This window comes from Condylostylus longicornis, unplaced genomic scaffold (genome assembly GCF_029603195.1).
Source record: "Condylostylus longicornis isolate FDR11 unplaced genomic scaffold, ASM2960319v2 ptg000039l, whole genome shotgun sequence".
Taxonomy (NCBI): Eukaryota; Metazoa; Arthropoda; class Insecta; order Diptera; family Dolichopodidae; genus Condylostylus; species Condylostylus longicornis.
The window spans coordinates 376,625-394,716 of NW_026578008.1; the positions used below are offsets into that span (position 1 = coordinate 376,625).

General features: G+C 25.4%; 1 protein-coding gene across 1 annotated transcript in view; it reads right to left on the reverse strand.

Annotated features, from left to right (window-relative positions):
- Nucleotides 1-18,092, reverse strand: part of LOC129609427 (solute carrier organic anion transporter family member 4A1) — a 67,701-nt gene that overhangs the window by 28,465 nt on the left and 21,144 nt on the right. The window contains exon 3 of the mRNA XM_055521332.1: nt 2,671-2,972. Coding sequence (XP_055377307.1) covers nt 2,671-2,972 — 302 coding nt within the window. The remainder of the gene's footprint in view (nt 1-2,670; nt 2,973-18,092) is intronic.

Here is an 18,092-nt window from a genome sequence, read left to right on the forward strand (position 1 = left end):
AATTTGTAATTTTTTTTTTCATGATTTTTGAAACCTTATATACGAAAATTTGAGATTTTATTGTTTTATTTTGAAAATAGCGGAAAAATTTATAAGCGAAATTTGGAAATAAAAGTGAATATTTAAAAGAAATCTTTTAACATTTTTTTTTGTTTTTCCGGTTTAATGGGAAAATATTATTCTACTTTGAAAAGGAATTATTACAGTACTCTACCATTGTTTTTTTTTTTTCGAAATTTATGAAATAAAATAAAATGTTTTTCTTGTTTTAAAATGTTTTACGTTCCTTAAAATTTGCCATGACTTTTTTTTGGAATTTCTACAAGTGTATAAATTTTAGTAAATTATATTGAAGAGAAAATGTTATACATAGAAAGAAGATGTATTAATTTTGGTATATGATGTAACTTAGTATAATGGGTGCAAATTATGTTATAAGATGAAGGTAATTAAATTAGTCTCCCGTTAATATTTTTGAAATATTATTCATAAAACATATAAGTAGGGTTAAAATTGTTGAAACTGTCTAAAGAAGCAATATAAATCCGAAAGTGTTTATTGTAATAATTTAAATTTAGATGAAATTTTATAATAGGTGGAAATTAAATTTTCTAAATGTAAAGAAACTTAACAAATTGTCAAAATCGACCTCAAAATCCCAAAATTTAACTCACGCACTTGGATATTAAATACTGGAAAATTGCATATATTCAGGCACACTCGTAAATTCTGTGTTTAATAATAAGAGCAAATTTTTTTCTAAATATTTTGTAAAGAAAATTCACAGCCTCACGAGCTCTGAAAATTATTTACTTAGCTCAGTTTAATTTGAGACAACAATCAATAACAACTTCATGTTAAAGTATTGAAAAATACCAAAATAACTGGCTGTTATGTATGTTTTTGCAAGAACTCTTTACAACGAATTATTCCTGTAAATATTATAAAATTGTGCCACTGCTTTAACTATTCTAGTCATAACAAAAATTTAATTATTTTAAATTTGAATTGTATTTTAAATTTATCAATTTCGCGCAAAGATTTGCCATATATCTATGCTATAATATTAATATTGTGATTATGTGTAGTAATTTAATTCACCATGTGGTGAAAAATTTACAAATTAATAATAGTTCGCTGTTTCATTAAAATATTGAAAGTGAAACACCAATCATAAAATTACAAATTGTTGCAAGACGTTATCTTAAACTTACAATTTATTGTAATTAAAAATTCACCAAAAAATCGCATTAAATTGTATAAAATTTATTTCACTTTCACTTCTTTAAATACTCTTCTTTTCTATTAGTACAATAATTAATTATTAACAAATCTCTTACTATAAAATATTAAAATATTTCGGTTCTATTATAAAATAACAACTTCCGTTTGTGTTCTTACTCAGTAATTCAAATATTAAATGAAGGCAAACCATTTTTTATAGTCAGTTTGCTTGAAAGTGGGACTGATATGAATCATTTTTCATACTAAATTCCTTTCAATGTCATCTTTATTAAAAAAAATCTATGGTATTGTTATATTTTTCGCTGACATTTCTATAAAATGCCTCTGGTCATTTTGTAATTTCAACTTTCAATTTCATTTCATAAAATTTCAATTTTTTTTCTTGCCATTTTCTATTGCGACAAAGATTTTTGTTTTTTGCATTATTAAGTTTCAAAAATTGTATCAATTTAGTTATAGTAGTATGAGAAACCTTAAATTTAAAATATTTTTAAAGGATTTAAAAAATTTAAAAATCAAAATAATTTTATTTAAAAAAATTTAATTGTGGAATTTAGAATTGACGGCTTTAATATTTATATTTCTCTTTATTTCTCAAGTTTATAATAAACTGAGATTCGTTTGCATTCAGATCTGAGAAAGATGAATTCATTGTTCACTTTCATTTAATTGAGCTTTGAAAATTTGCTTATTTATCTCGTGTGGTATGACATTATCCGTAATTTCCCCAAAAGTAGAGAAAAAAACCGAAGAAAGAGAGAAATTTAAATTTCATAATTTAAAATGAGAAATGGATTGAAATGAGAAAAATGTAGATTTTTAAAACGCCATCTATTATCAAGAATTCTTTGATAACGCAGCTGTACATTTGTATTAAGAGAGAGTCACTTCAAAAATGCTTAGAATAAGAAATAATTGCATAGAAAAAAAAGTTTGAGTCAAAAATACTTTTAACATTTCGAAACTTTTTTTTCCTAATGTATTACTCCCTCTTCCCAAACTGTAACAAACCCATTAATTTCCCGCTTTTTCTCCATTAATTTCTCCGACCAAAACAAAGAAAAAAAATACTTTCTAACAAAATTTCTAATTCAGGATTTTTTTTGCACCTTCTCACAATTATTTGTTTTCTTTGTTTATTTATTTTGTTTCAAATATTTTGCAAAAAATATTCATTTCTCAATAACTTAAAAAACAATTTAATAATAATAAAAAAAATCAAACCACAAAAAAAATCAAATTTACTTTTCTTTCTTTTCATGTTTTCCATTTATAAAAAGGATAATGGAAAAAAAAAAGCAAAGCAAATTTATTTTCCTTTTATTTTTTCTTTTTAAAAGCAAGAAAAGGACAAATAATAACAAATGAAAGAAAACAAAAATAATATAGAAAAGAAAAAAAAAATATCCTTAATAAAATATTCACCTGCACGGTTCCATTATTACTTGAGCAAACATTTATATCAGCTGAGCTAGCACGATATTGTCCAACTAAAAAATGTGGTAAAGCAAATGTTAATGATCCCATACCCATTAATATAACACCCCATCCTAACCAATGTGGTTTTGATGAATTCAATCTACCACCAAAATATGTTACCGGTACTAGGCATATAAATGATGCAATATCATAACCACTTGCTACAAGACCTGTTTGTCTTGAACGTAATCCATAACGACGTTCTATTGTTGTTATTACCACATTTATAAAACCATTAACGATTAGTCCTATAAATATAAACAAGAAAATAAAATATATATATTTATTTATATATAGGATAAATGCAGTATTGTATACAACAAGGGCTTTAAATAGAAGCTGAAAGGATACAAAGGAATGAGAAGAGAACAAAAATAATACTATGAATTAAAAGAAGGAATAAAAATTTAGTAAGATTTATTCACTCATACACATACAAACTTACGAATATTTATGTAAACATTATGACAAATAAGAAAATAATGTAAAAGGACAAAATAAAAGAATAACAATATTTTATTTTACGTCTATAAATATAAGGATATTATTTTTGTTTTATAAGAAAACATTTTTTTAAGTATTTTGATTGATTTTAATGCTTTTCTTTTGTTTTAATTTTTTTGTAAGTTGGTGTGATATTGAAATTTTTACAGAGTTTGTGTAGACATTTAAGAAAATTCTATCCCGCCAAAGAGTTGCGATTTTAGTTGAAAAATATTTTTATATAAAATGATTATTTTTTTAAAATTTATTGTTAATAAATGAATTAAAATATTCGTGTGTAAAGAGTTCAATAAGAGAACAATTGTGATTCTGAATATTTTAAATATATTTGTTCCTATTGTTCCAATATTTAATTTATTATAGGAAAATAGACGGTTTTTTGTAGGAGAGAGAAATATTTTCTATTCTTCATTTTGTATTCTCTTTCCTATCATAAATTTTCTTGAATCTCTTCTCTCAATGAGTTTAAAAGGGAATAATAAAATTTGTAGCACACAGAATATTACCACCGTTATGATTTACTCGAGCGCTAGTCGCCAATGGAAAATACGAACTCTAAACTTACTCTCTTTGAAACTTGTCGTTTCTCAATAAGTGTCATTCTTCTTGTTCTTTTTGATTAAATCGCCACGAAAAAGCATTCGTCTCTCTAGTTATTTTCTTTATCTGTCAAATAACTTGCTTTACCTGACAAATTGTTCATTCCATCTGATAAATTATTTTGTTCTCCTTTATATATTTTTTTTATTATTACTTTCACTGCTCTTTTGAACCTCAGTTTTTTTTATAAGAATTTTTATTCATCGAATGTTATAATTATGAACGACAGACAGACAGTAACTAATTTAAATTTTGAATTTAAAATATGGAAATATGAAAAAATTGTTTTGATTGCGGATTTTTATTAAAAAAAATCAGTTTAAAATCACTGCCAATAACAATAAAGTATATTTTTTATTATATTGTAAGTACATGGCAGCAAAGTACGAGTATAATAATCTTTTCCTTTTATAAATGATATAAAATTATCTTTAAATTGTCGCTGTCATGTTATTTGTCAATCAAAATGTGATTAAGTGAAATTTGTCAAAATAAACATCAAATTTAATGAATATCAATTTTCAAAATCTATATTTAGTGCTTTTCTTATCACCTGAGACATTTCACTTAAAATATAAAATAAGATGATAATGTTTTGTTTAAGTAAAATGTCATAAAAAATTATTTTTAATTTAATTTTATTTTTTTTTTAATAAAAATTGCAAATTAAAATGAAAATTTTAAGTAATTTTGAAAAAATTTTTATAAAAATTTATTTTTGTTAAGTATTTTAATTGTTTTTAATAATATTTTTCTAAGAAATTGTAAATATAAGTTTGTATTAAAATTATAAATTTAATTAAATTTCGGATACTTTTGCCTAAAGTTGCTAAACTTGCAATTGAATACTTTCTGAATTTATTAAATGAACTCATTGGCTAATTGAATATATTAAATTCTAGGAATTTATGTGGCAATTTTTAATTCTCTTGTCCGAAACAATTGTAGTTGTTTAGTTGCGATTCTGTTTGTCCATATTAAGAGTAAATGTGACAGCAAATTTAAGCTAACAACGTTGACACCAAGCCAATAGTCCGCAAGTTAAAAGAATTGAAAATGCATTCTCAAATATCAGTAAGTCGTTTTGCGACCAGAGACCTCGAAACTATACACAATTTGTTCTGTCACTTACTTCTCTTTACGATGATATCTATATGCATTTAAGTTGTGAAACTCGTCACCTAGTTAGTAAATGATCTAGTTACTAATGACGTAAGAAACTAGTACATAATATCTACAATATCATGTACTAGCCCTATGGTTCTTCCAGGTGCGAAGTAGAATAAAAAAAATTTTTTGTAAAATCTTATTAAAATGATTAGGAAACTGTGTGACTGAAACTCACAACTAAAATGAAGTTCATTAACGCTGAACATTAAGTTTTTAATACAATCATTTTGGATTTTCATTGTAGTTGGGGTTTTTGAATTTCTAGTATTGGATCAAACATGTTTTATATGTCAAAAATATTTGTATTCTCTTTGAAAGTAATAAGCATTATTTTTATTAATTTATCCTTCTTTCTTAAAACTTACTATACAAAATTGTTACTGTTGTTTTTATTTACAATTAATAAAGCACTTAAATTAAACTGACTATATTATGAAGGTAACTGCGTTACCTTCTACCACTTGTACCCTATAATATTATTAAATTCATAACTATAAATCTTAAGAATATAAAAATCTAGAAGTCACTCATGATGATTTTAACTTATGTGTGATTCTATTAATGATGATAATATTGATGGTAAAGATGGATGATGGTAGAATATACCCAGTGAAATAATTATATAATAAAAGAAAAAATAGATGAAATTAATAACAATAAGAGGATGAAGGCAAAAAAAAATTGGAAAGTAAAAAAAAACTTCTCAGGATAAATGATAACAACGTGACTTGTTGAATTTCGATTAACTCTCATTTATCACATCCATAACACTTCCTCACTATTTTAACATTTTTCCTTAAATGTTGTTTTAATTTTATTCTATGTTTTGGTTCCCTTTTAAATTGCTTTATAAACACTCAAAGGCTTTTGTTGTATAACAGAATTTTTCTTATAAGTTTAGGTTATTTTATTTCTGCATGATGAAAAAAATTAGATTGTTAGTAAGAAAACAAAAATTGAAAACTTATGATTTGAAAAATAGCACATTTCCAATGTATTTTAAACCCTAATGAAAATTATGTTTTGTTGCATATATTTAGGAGGAACTAAAAAATTTTAATTAAATTGTAGATAAAATTTGTTATGGCGTGACAGAGAAGAGGATGATTGTTGTTACATATTTGCTTTTATAGAAGCTCGAAAGAGCTTTTTGAAGAAATGAGGGATCAAAGAAGTGGATGCAACAAAATTTAAGGGTATTTTATTCTAAAAAAATGAAATTTTTATCAAAAACAATTGATTTCACACTGGTCAAATCGACAATCTGATATTTGCTTCTAATTTCTTATGACACAAAAAAATATGCGCTTGCATGTTTTAGAAATTTGCCTTGCTTCTTTTCAAAAAAATTTGTCATATCGGGACTTTCAAGAGGCAAACCTTGAAGAAGGTGGGGGAGTTTATTAAAACCGTGTTCTAGAATAATCTTTTCTCTAACATCTAGTTCTTTAAAAATTTTAGATTTTAAATTTGAAAGTTGTTGAAGTTTTGTAAACGGACCCACAGAGTGAAACTAGTAAGTACATTTTTTTCTTGATATTTTTTGAAATTTTCATACCCATTGTTCCAATTGTGACCCAAAATTGTTTTTAGTTTGTGTTTTCATAGAATAGATTCTATTTGAATTGTTTTTATTCTATATTTTTAATGAATCCTTATAATAATGTAAAGGACTTTTTGTATTATTATTTTTCCTTATTATTTGTGTGTTCCTTTCAACAGAACTTATGAAAATAAAAAAATAGAGTATAAAAGAAACCAAAAATTAATTTCAAATTTTTTGATTATCACGTTGATATTTTTTTATTTTGCTTTTTATTCTTCAAATTTTAGTTAATAATGTAATAGAAGTTGATAAGAAGTTAAATCTCGCCATTTTTTAGTTAATGTAAAAATGGTAGAATAATCTAAAATAAGTGATCCATTATAGACTGTTATAGAGAAGAGAATCTATCAATTTACATTATTCAACGTGTTTGAAAGCTTTACACTTCACTTCACACCGTACCGCCGCTTTCCATCTTCGAATAAGCTTTGTTTTCCTTTCTATTTCAATTTATATAGTGTCGAGAATTTGGAGTACTGAGCTTTTAATACGTCGAATTGTGTAAATCTGTAGCATTATAGTAATAGAACAGAGAGAACCAAAAATTCGTAAAATAAATTCTGCGAATTGAATACAAAATAAGGTCATTTCATTTTATCCATTTTCGGGATATAAATTTCAATATTTTGTAAGGATCACTGATTTTAATAGATTTTCAATTTTATGATAATGCAAAATTTATAATATTTTTTTTTCTTATTAATTTTTTTTTAAAAAAGAATCATTAATGTTAAGTTTTGATAAGAGATTTAATCTAATTTTATATATATATACCGGTTATATTGATTTCGATTATCGGATATATATAAGAGGTAGGTGTTTGAATAGAAAAATTCGATTGAAATTATTTACTTTTAGATTTTAAGGTTATTAAACTTGTCCTTTAGAAATAAGTTATTCTTAAACTCGTCGTAAGACAAAATGTGATTCAAAAATTAATTATTAAATTACAAATAGTTGAAGAAATTGATTTTGGATTCTGAATGAAAAATATTGATTGGAGAAATAGAGGATTTCGTGATTAAATTTTTGAAATTGAAAAAAATTAGAAAAGCGCTATATATGCATTTTATAAAATAGAAGTTTGATGGTGTTTACAGTGGCCGAAGAGTCAAAAATTAGAATTTCGAAAAATTTTAATGGAATGGGAGGAGAACATATTTCGGAAGGCAGGAATATACCTGAAGAGGTCGAAATACAGAGAAAGATGGAGTGATGCTATAATAAGGGGAGGAGTCAATGATAGATTAATTAAAATTTGGATTTCCATTTTGAAAATTGCGCTCACTTTCAATAACATATCTAATTTAATAGGAATAAATACAGACTGTTATACGATAACACAATGAAGATTAAGTGAAAATTATTTTCATTGTTTTCTTATTTTTTTCATATTTTCTTAGACCCTTCTTTGATAAATCTCAAATAAATTGATTTTTTTTTTTTTTCTTTTCAAATTCAAAGATACAATAACAACTTCCGTCTGTAAATGATAGTTTCAATTTCATAATTTTTAACAAATATTTTCACTTTTTAATATTTCTTTGAATATAGAAACATTGTCGTACTACAAGGATAATGAAAATATGGAAAGAAATAAACAGGAATATGTAGTTAGTTATTCATAGAAAATATGTCTCTTATGTGCAGAGACACAACCGATCCTTTGATGTCTTACTGTAAGTTTATACAAAAATTTTCAAAAGCAATCCTATAAGGTGGTAATGAAGATGTCTTCAAGCCTATAATATTATATTAAAAACCTATATTTCTTGAATAAAAGGTAAACATTAACAACTAAATCAATGTATTACATCTAAGTTTTACGCTTCAAATATTCCCCAAGTTGCCTCTTTCAAAGCTCTATCTTTTAGCATAACTTTAGATCAAATTTTTCTTAAGAAATCTATTATAAACTTGTCAGCACCAATAGCATTCCACCTTACAATTCCAACTTCCAATTATTCTTTTCAGTATAAAAGAAAACAATATTGTAGACGACGACTTTTTCTTTTTCAAATTTTCCGATACAAATCTTTCGACATACAAGATATTTTACAGAAAAAAGTACAAAATGAAAAATAAATTCGTAATTTAAAAAAAAAATTCAAAACAATTTTAGATCTTGCGATTAGGAAGGCACAAAATAAATAAAATATATTTTTACAATAATTTTATTACATCTATATTATCTATTGAAAAACAAAATGAAGAATAAATTTATTATATACAATAAAGAAAATGAATGTTTTTGTTGTTGTAAGAAATTGGTAACTGCGGAATGATGTTAGAAAACAAGTAAGATCATGTAAAAGAAAAAAACAATGAATTTTTATCTTCAAACATTTAAAAGAAATCAACAGAATAAAATAAGGTCCAAATATGTTATAAAATATAAAGACATGTGGGAAGAAAATTAAAGGGATCCACTTTATAAAGGATGGCTTTTTAGAGAAATGGAGAACCAATTATATTTTAAAAAAAATTTTATATCAAAATAAATTTATTGGTATTTTTATAGAAATAAATGAAAAGAAGGTTTCCGCACAACTTAGTGATCACAACTTAGTAGTCCACAAACATTAAACCATTCCTTTCAAAATTTCAGATTACAATCTTGAGATCCCAAATAATTTTTCCAATCCCTTTTCTGTTTAGTGAAATGTCAAAGTATTGATATGATACCTTTGTAAGAACTCAAGTTCAAAAGTAAGTTGACAACTCAAAAACTCCGAAAATTTGAAAATTAATTGATAAAATTTTGAAAAAATGATGTGCAGATTTTAAAAGTGTGGAAGATGGAATGGTTGTCTCAGATGGATAATTGTTATGAGGTTGCCGAATAAATTTTTAGAATTGCCAAATGGAACCCGAAATTCAGAAACTTCACATCAAATATTTATGAAAAGTCTTTATTGCAATCAAAAGTTGGTTTGTTTTATTATTATTTTGCTGCATTTACGATCCTATCAATCATATCATACAAATTTCTTTACAAATTTAATTTTCATTTTTCTTAATTTATAACTTAACAATGGAGAACTCTCTGTTACTCAAAAATGTTAACTGTTTAATAAGTAATTTATAAATATTATCGCGTATTTCATAAAATAAAAGAACTTATTAGGATAAAATGACTCTTTTAAATAATTACGACATCATTTACGGAAAATTAATTAAATACAATAAATTTTTATTTAATTTTCTAAAGTATAAAGGATACGGATCCTTAATTTGTTTTCCACTGTTTTCTTATTTTCTCCAGTAAACAAATATGAAATATTTTCATAATAATTTTTCTTTTTTTTTTTTGTCTAAATTAACTTTTATATTTTATGAATGAGAGTCAGAGTTAAAAGTAATAAATAAATTTTCTTTAAAATTACAAAAACAAAAAATCAACTCAAATGCTTATGGTAACATTTTTTAATATTCTCGTTAGGTCAAATTTCAAATATAAGCAAGAATGAAAGAAGAAATGTCAAAAATACAAAATGAGAAAAAAAAACCCGTAATTCGTCAAAAATGACAAGATTTTTTTGACCTTCTTGAATAAATTCTCGTCACCCTCTTGTACCTTAAAAATTCCTATTTGATAATTTATTTAAGAATTTCCCTAGTGACACCAACAAAAACTAAAAAAAATAAGAAAAAGAGCAAAAATCAAAATAAAGAAAATGAGAAAAATGAGAAAATTATCACTTTAAAAGGAAGAAAATTGCTATTGAGAACTTAAAAATAAAAACGAAAAAAATAAAAATAAAAATGAATTTATATTGAGTGCAAATTGAGTTCAAAAATCTAATTTACTGTTTATTTTGTTGAATTTAATATACTTACTTACTTACTTATAAATGTACATAGGATTTGACCCCTCTCAATTTATTATATTATTTTTATACATATACACGCACACACGTAGTATACTTTGGTATGGTTGAATTGAGTAGAGGTTAAGTGAAGAGACTAAGAGAGCATTTTTATACCCTGCACTTCGTGAAGGGTATATTAACTTTGGTATGGAGTTTGTAACTACTTGAAGGAGTCATCTGCGGTATGGACATATATATATATTCTTGCTCAGCGTAAAATTCTGCGTTGATTTAGACATGTCCGTCCGTCCGTCCGTCCGTCCGTCCGTCCGTCCGTCCGTCCGTCCGATCGCACGATAACTCAAAAACGAATAATGCAATCGACACCAAACTTTCACAAGTTGCTTCTTTTGTGCCAAGGACGAACCCTATTGTTATTGGACCAATTCGGACAACGGGTTCGGGTAGCTGCCATACAACTCAAAGAGTTTATTTTAATTATTTCGAAAACTAATAAAGGTACAAATATAAAATTTTGTATACATGTGTCCAATTATATTCTACATATGCTCTAAAAATTTTAATGGGATAGTTGCACCGGTTCGGGTGGCTGCCATACAACTCCAACAGCAAATTTTTTATATTCGGCAAAATAATAAAGTCAGATTCATGAAACTTGGCAGTTGTGTGTCCGATTATAGATCAGATATATTTGTGAAGTTTTAGTGGAATTGCTTGACAGGTTCAGGTGCCTGCCATACAACTCCAGAAGCTAATTTTAAATATTTGGAAAAATAATAAAGTCAGATTCATGAAACTTGGCAGTCATGTGTCCAATTATGGCTCAAATATATTTCTGAAGTTTTGGTGGAATTGCTTGACAGGTTCGAGTAACTCCCATACAAGTCTGAAAGCTTATTTTAATTATTTGGAAAAATAATAAAGTCAAATTCATGAGACTTGGCAGTCGTGTGTCCAATTATAGGTCAGACATATTTCTAAATTTTTGGTGCGATTGCTTGACAGGTTCGAGTAGCTCCCATGCAAGTCTAAAAGCTTATTCTTAATATTTGGAAAAATAATAAAGTCAGATTCATGAAACTTGGCAGTTGTGTGTCCGATTATAGATCAGATATATTTGTGAAGTTTTGATGGAATTACTTGACAGGTTCAGGTACTTGCCATACAACTCCAAAAGCTTATTTTACATATTTGGAAAAATAATAAAGTCAGATACATGAAACTTGGCAGTTGTGTGTCCGATTATAGATTAGATATATTTGTGAAGTTTTGATGGAATTGCTTGGCAGGTTCAGGTACTTACCATACAACTCCAAAAGCTAATTTTAAATATTTGGAAAAATTATAAGGTCAGATTCATGAAACTTGGCAGTCGGATGTCCAATTATAGGTCAGACATGTCTGAGAAGTTTCTATAGAATGATTTCAGAGCTTCGAGTAATTGCTACACAATAACGAAAGGTGCAGGGTATAATTCAATCGGTTTATACCGACTGAAACGTTTTTACTTGTTTGTAGTTTTTGTTTGTTTTATTTAACTTGTTATTTTTCTCGTTTTAATATTAGCTTTTGTATTTGTAGTCTTTGGTGAAATTTTTATTCATTGATTATACAGGAGACGTGAGACAGCAACAATCGTTTATCTATTTATCGAAATTAAATTTAAGTATTTTTCGATTTTCTTAAAGGAATAGCAGGAGAAAGAAAAATTTAATAAGAATTGTTTTGTGTTTAGAAATTTAGAGCAGGGGTGCACCTCCATTTCAATGTGGAAAATTTAAGAGACTTTCATTTTGCTATAGTTTAAATTTTTAACAAATTGTTCTTTTACATTTAAATTTTATTTTATTAACAAATTTCTATCCATCAGATTCAAAAATGTAGCGATAATTTAAAAATTACGTCATTCATTTCCGATCAACAGAAATTTGTATGCGCTCTTCGGGATTTTTTCGTATTTAAGCCGAAGCTAAAAGAAATTTAAAAGATTATTAACTTTGGATTAGGCTAGATAAATGCAATGGGCCAGAGCCGGTTTCTGAAAAGCTCGGGCTAGTTGTCGTGAGAGTAGAGGATTTTGTGAATCCAGCAGTATCACAACTACCTTTACTGGCCTATGTGTATCTTGCTCTAGCCGCGTCGATCTAACCTAACCTAACCTCACTTGGAATTATGGAAATGACGAAACTATATGAAAATCGTAAAAAATCTCGTGAGAATTTGAGCCATACATTTTGTTTTAATTTCTGCCCAAATCCATATTCGTAAAATTTGTAAGAATCTTAGAGTACACACAATATACATACAAATATGTTTATAAATAAATAAATATTTTGTTAATTATAAGATTTTCATAATCTCTTAAGAAAATCCTTAGATCTAATAAAATTAAACTAAAATATGAAAATTACAAAAATACGTAAAAACTAATTCATTTTTTTTTTTGAGTTTACTACAGTTGAAAGGAAAAATTAATCGAATTTTTTCCCCGAAATTTTTGTAGTTGATGCCCGATATATTATGTGATTACATCTTCAAAATCAATATTTGCTCTTAAAATTAAAATAATTTTCTATGTATGTATTATATTTTTACAATGTAGATTATAAAAGATAATAATATTCTATATCTGCTTACTTACATAATATTTGTAGTATGATAAAAGGAATAATAAAAATTTCTAAGTTATAGGGGTTGAATATATAATAAAGCAAATTTATTTATTTATTTAATAAATGTAATTACATCTACATAAGAGTGTTATACACTTAAGTGTACCAGGAATTAGTTAAGAGAAAATTTAATGGTTTACTGGAATAAGACAATATAGACTATTGTACTCCTCCAATACAATCCACTCTCCTGGTCTTAAATAAAACCATAAAGTGATATAGCGAAGCAAATAAGCTTATTTTAATTTTTTAGGTTCGTTATAATGTACTAATAACACTTTAGTTTTTTTATAAAATTAATTAAATATAGAAATATCTCACATTTAAGCGGCATAATAAATTACAACATTTACGTTTGTAATGTTATGTAGAGGAACATATACAGTAGAGTGGCGAGTTTCTCAACTAAATTTATAATTTTATAATTTAATTTTATAATTTTTAATATTTTATTTCTTAAAATTCGGAAAAGCTCACAGTTCTCGTTAATATTAAAAATGTTATTAAATAAATTAAAAATGTTATTAATTTATAGATAATAGTCCACCTTATTAATCTCAATTGAGAATATAGAATCTCGCCAATTATTGCCGAAAAGTTGATTTTACTTAAAATAATTTAATAAACTAAAATAAGATGTCCACTCTCTTAGATTTGCAATTTTTCATTTCGGAAAATATGGTTTTTGTCTAAGATAAAAAAAAATCTTTTCTACAAATTGCCAGATTTAACCAGAGAATGTCATACTTTAAGTTATAACGGATTCATAACAGCTGTGAACTAAAAATTTCTTTCTAGTAAATTTTATGTAATTACATAATTTTATCTACTTCCTGGTATTACATTAGGAATTCTTAAAGCTATACCATATAACACTTAACATCTAACAGATTAGCATCTTATTTTATGTTAACAATTTTAACATCAATGTTCATTTTATTACTTTTTTGCCGAAATTACTCTTAAAATAAACAAATTTTCATAAAAAAATATTAGTAAACAAAATAATTTTTTTTTTTTTTGGGAGGTATGAAAGGTTTATATTTGGGTTGATCGTTAAATTTTATTATTATAAGTATTAATAAAATTACAAATGATTTATGACTTGACTAAAGTGTTGAAAATATCATAAAAATGTAAAGACAACATAAGGTTTGAGTACTCACGTCCTCATAAAAAAATTTATCTATAATTGATAAAAAAAATAAAAAAATAGTAAATTAAATAATAGTGTACAGACTAGATGACATAAAATGAAGGACATTTGTAATATAGAATTAATTGATAATTGCATATTTTGTAAGTTTGGAGTGATTTTTTCTTAAAACCTCGAGATACAACTAGTTGTCTGCAATAACATTTTCTTCTTTTATAAAGTTTCTAAAACTGTTTTTGATGTTCGTCTCAGGGTATCTGCCATTTAAAATACTTAACAGACTTCTAGAAGGTCTCTTTTTACACATAAAACACGAAATATTGGATCATATAAAGTACGAATTCAAGTATCGTATCTTCCCGAAACATTTCAGCCTGTACGAGTCTTTTTCAATATTTCTTTAACAAGATGAATGACATTAAATAAACAGGTTTCCCTATTTTTTACCATTACTTAAAATTTTCATTCATATTTTTGCATTTTCTTAACATCCAATAATTACAAAAACATTCTAAGTAGTTTGGTCGCATTAAAATTCAAATTCATAAATTATCATAACAATCATTTAATCTAGTTACATAATAATTGATTCCATAACACTATATACAAAAGAATTTTCAAGTTAGATCATAAAAATAATCTTAAACAATCGACATCCTTTAACTCCTCAATATTATATACAATATATATATATATATATATAGGATAATAACTTTTAATCCTTACAAGGAATAAAACTTTCAATGAGTCAATAAAATAAAAAATTTTTCTTTTCTTTTATATTTTATAGTCAAAGAACAGATTATAATCATGCCAAGTCATGCCCTAAATATTGAATAAAGTTTAGCACGTCATAATCTCAATTCTTGCCATCAAAAGTTACAAGTAAAACCAGAAAAAAAAATAAAAAATAAAAAAAGGGTCTCATCGTATAATTTACAATAGAATCCTTTTTTTTTTACGAGACTTTCAATAATATTTCTGCTTTAAATGAATTGGCAAAAGTATAAATTTTGAGTAGAGTAAAATGAATAGTTTGTCGGTCAATACACCTTTATTTAAAGATTCTACATTAGCATTGTTGTAAAACAAAAGAAATTTAAGAATGTTTTTTTCTTTTTTGTAATTTTTTGCCATATTAAGTACGACGTATGGTAAAGCATTGTTTTTTCATTAATGAAAAAAAAATCGAATATTATGAATGAAAGTCCTTTAAGATAAAAACGAAAATTTTTGTTCTTTTTATATTAAAATTTCTCATTTTTAGCACTTCTTCAACAAAATAAAAAAATTTCTTAATTGATGTAACTCTGTCTGTTTTTCTGTCCTCTCCTGCGCCTTTTTACAAAATTTTTATATTTAATACACAAACTCGCCTCGCTAAGAAACCTATTTCCTTAGAAGGAAATTTTTACCCATTTTAATGTCGTTTTGCTTTCTCTGCTGTGCAGAGGTAAAGCATGTTTTGTAAGGAATACAACGACAAAAAATCCATTGGAATCTGGGTTTATCCGTTTTTCTTAGATAGTAAGCCATATGGGTATGAAATTTCAGCGCCTTATACTTTTCCTTCAGTCTAAATTATTGATTTCGTTAGGAAAAAATGTTTTTGTACATATTCCTCCCTCCAAAATTTATTGCGCATCAGAAATTAGCAAAATTTTTATTCTCAACATCTCATTCTCTTAAAGCTACGTGTACGCAAGGTTTATGAAATTTCTATAAAAATAAATTAGGAATTGTAAATGTCTTATCAAAAAATATAAGCCCCACAAATCCACATATTTGTTACGGCTTTTTTGAATTTTTTTCTTATCCTAAAGGTATGCAATAGATCATTGTTAAATATTAATGATAAATTTAAAATGATACTAAAGGTTAATGTTACCATCGTTTTGTATAAAAGTGTTTTAGCATCGAAATGTGCTATCTACTTTTCGAAATGTGCTATCTAAGTTTCCATTCGAGTTTATTTTTTATATAAAAATTACAATACACTTGACTTGTAAGGATCAATTCAATAAAGGATTAAGTTTAAGATTTTTTTCATATTGTTGTTGTTTTAACTTTGCATACTGCAATAAAATTGAAAAGGGAACAAAAAAAAAAAAGAAAGATGAGAGGTTGCAAAGATGACGAGAATTTTTTCAAAGAGGTGAAAAGTCATAAAGAAAATCATGAGGTTATTAAAATAAATTTTAAACTGTAAAAAGAATAAGATACTTAAGAAAGAGAAGTGATATAAAGAATCAGTTAGAAAAATTTTAAAATTGCTTTCAATAAAAGGACCTTGTATTGAAGCTAATATTATATACAAAGGAGAAGTGTCAGAAGTATATAAAAAATTGAAAAATGAAAAAAGTTTTAATTAATAAATAGTTAATCAGTTAATAAATAATTTACAAAGAATTATTAGATTCTAATAATAGATAAGAAAATCTACAATAATTTAAAAAAAAAAAAAGAGTTTAGGGGTTCCAATAAAAAGTTCAGTGCCATTGCAAAATCTCATAATATAAGTATAATTTATGTTTGGGTAATTATAAATTGCGAGTCAAAAATCAATTAGAACTTTTGAAATATGTACATTGTTTTACCCAAATATTGGTTTGGATTCACCCCTAGATTCATATTCAATTTTATATTTTATATTAATCGAAGATGAGAATTATCCCATTACAAAAAAGCATATTTCCAACCATTTTATAAGTACATAATTGATTAAGTTTTGAATAAATCTGAAAAATATAAAAATTTGGTTAGTTAATATAAAGATGAAGTGACAAGTAAGACGATTCAAATTCCAAATAATTTGTTTAAGTGATAAATTGCGAATTAATTCATAATAATCTCAATACAATTAAAGTTTTTCTTAAATTACTAAAATTTTATGCTTGTACCAAATAATTTTTAAATCAAAAATTTATAAATATTTATTGGTCTTAAACCTATAATCTTACACAATAATTTACATACAAACAAACTATAAATATCAACTTTCAATAAATTATTAAAGTGGTTATCCTTATTTTCTATTTGTATTTCGAAAAAAAATTCAATAGAAAATGCAAGATTTTTAATAAAAAATCAATCTTAAGAACAAAACTATAGTGCTAAAATATATTCAATCCTTAAATTATAAACAGTATATGTAGGATAACAATCCAATTGTCAGTCATTCAGTTATAATTCAATCCATCAATATACGTGAAAATATTAATATGTACATGAAAATAGAGAATAAAAAAATATAAAACTCTATACAAAGTGGTTCAGAGTCGTTGGTACTCCCGGGATTACGATACAATCAGCTACGATTCACTCTTGTTTATATGAAATTGTTTTCAAGCCTATGTCTTAAAAGCCGGTAAGATAAGCACTTCAATAATTTTTTTAAACATTCATAGTTCGTACAAATTAGAACACAAGCAAAAAATTTTTGGTTTCTGACTATTTTTTCAAATATCTTGAATTTTCTTACTTACATATTTAAATTTTTCTCTCATAATTTTATGATTTCATCACCAATCAGTTTAATAATCTAGTCTGAATAGAGAAAAATTTTATTTTCTTAAAATGAAAATTTCTTGCTTTCCAATCAATTTTTCGAAATGTCAAAATTTGTATGGAGAAATTTTAAAAATTCACTCCTGGTGGCTAATTTTTATAACTTCATATGTCAAATAATCTCTAGTTTCCAAAAATATTTTTTTTTAATTTTTAAATCGCACCAATTCCGAAAAAAAATGGATTTAAAAATTCCAAACCATATAGGGTACCTTTTTTTACAAAAATGGGAAAAATTAAAAACTATCAATTTTTTTTAC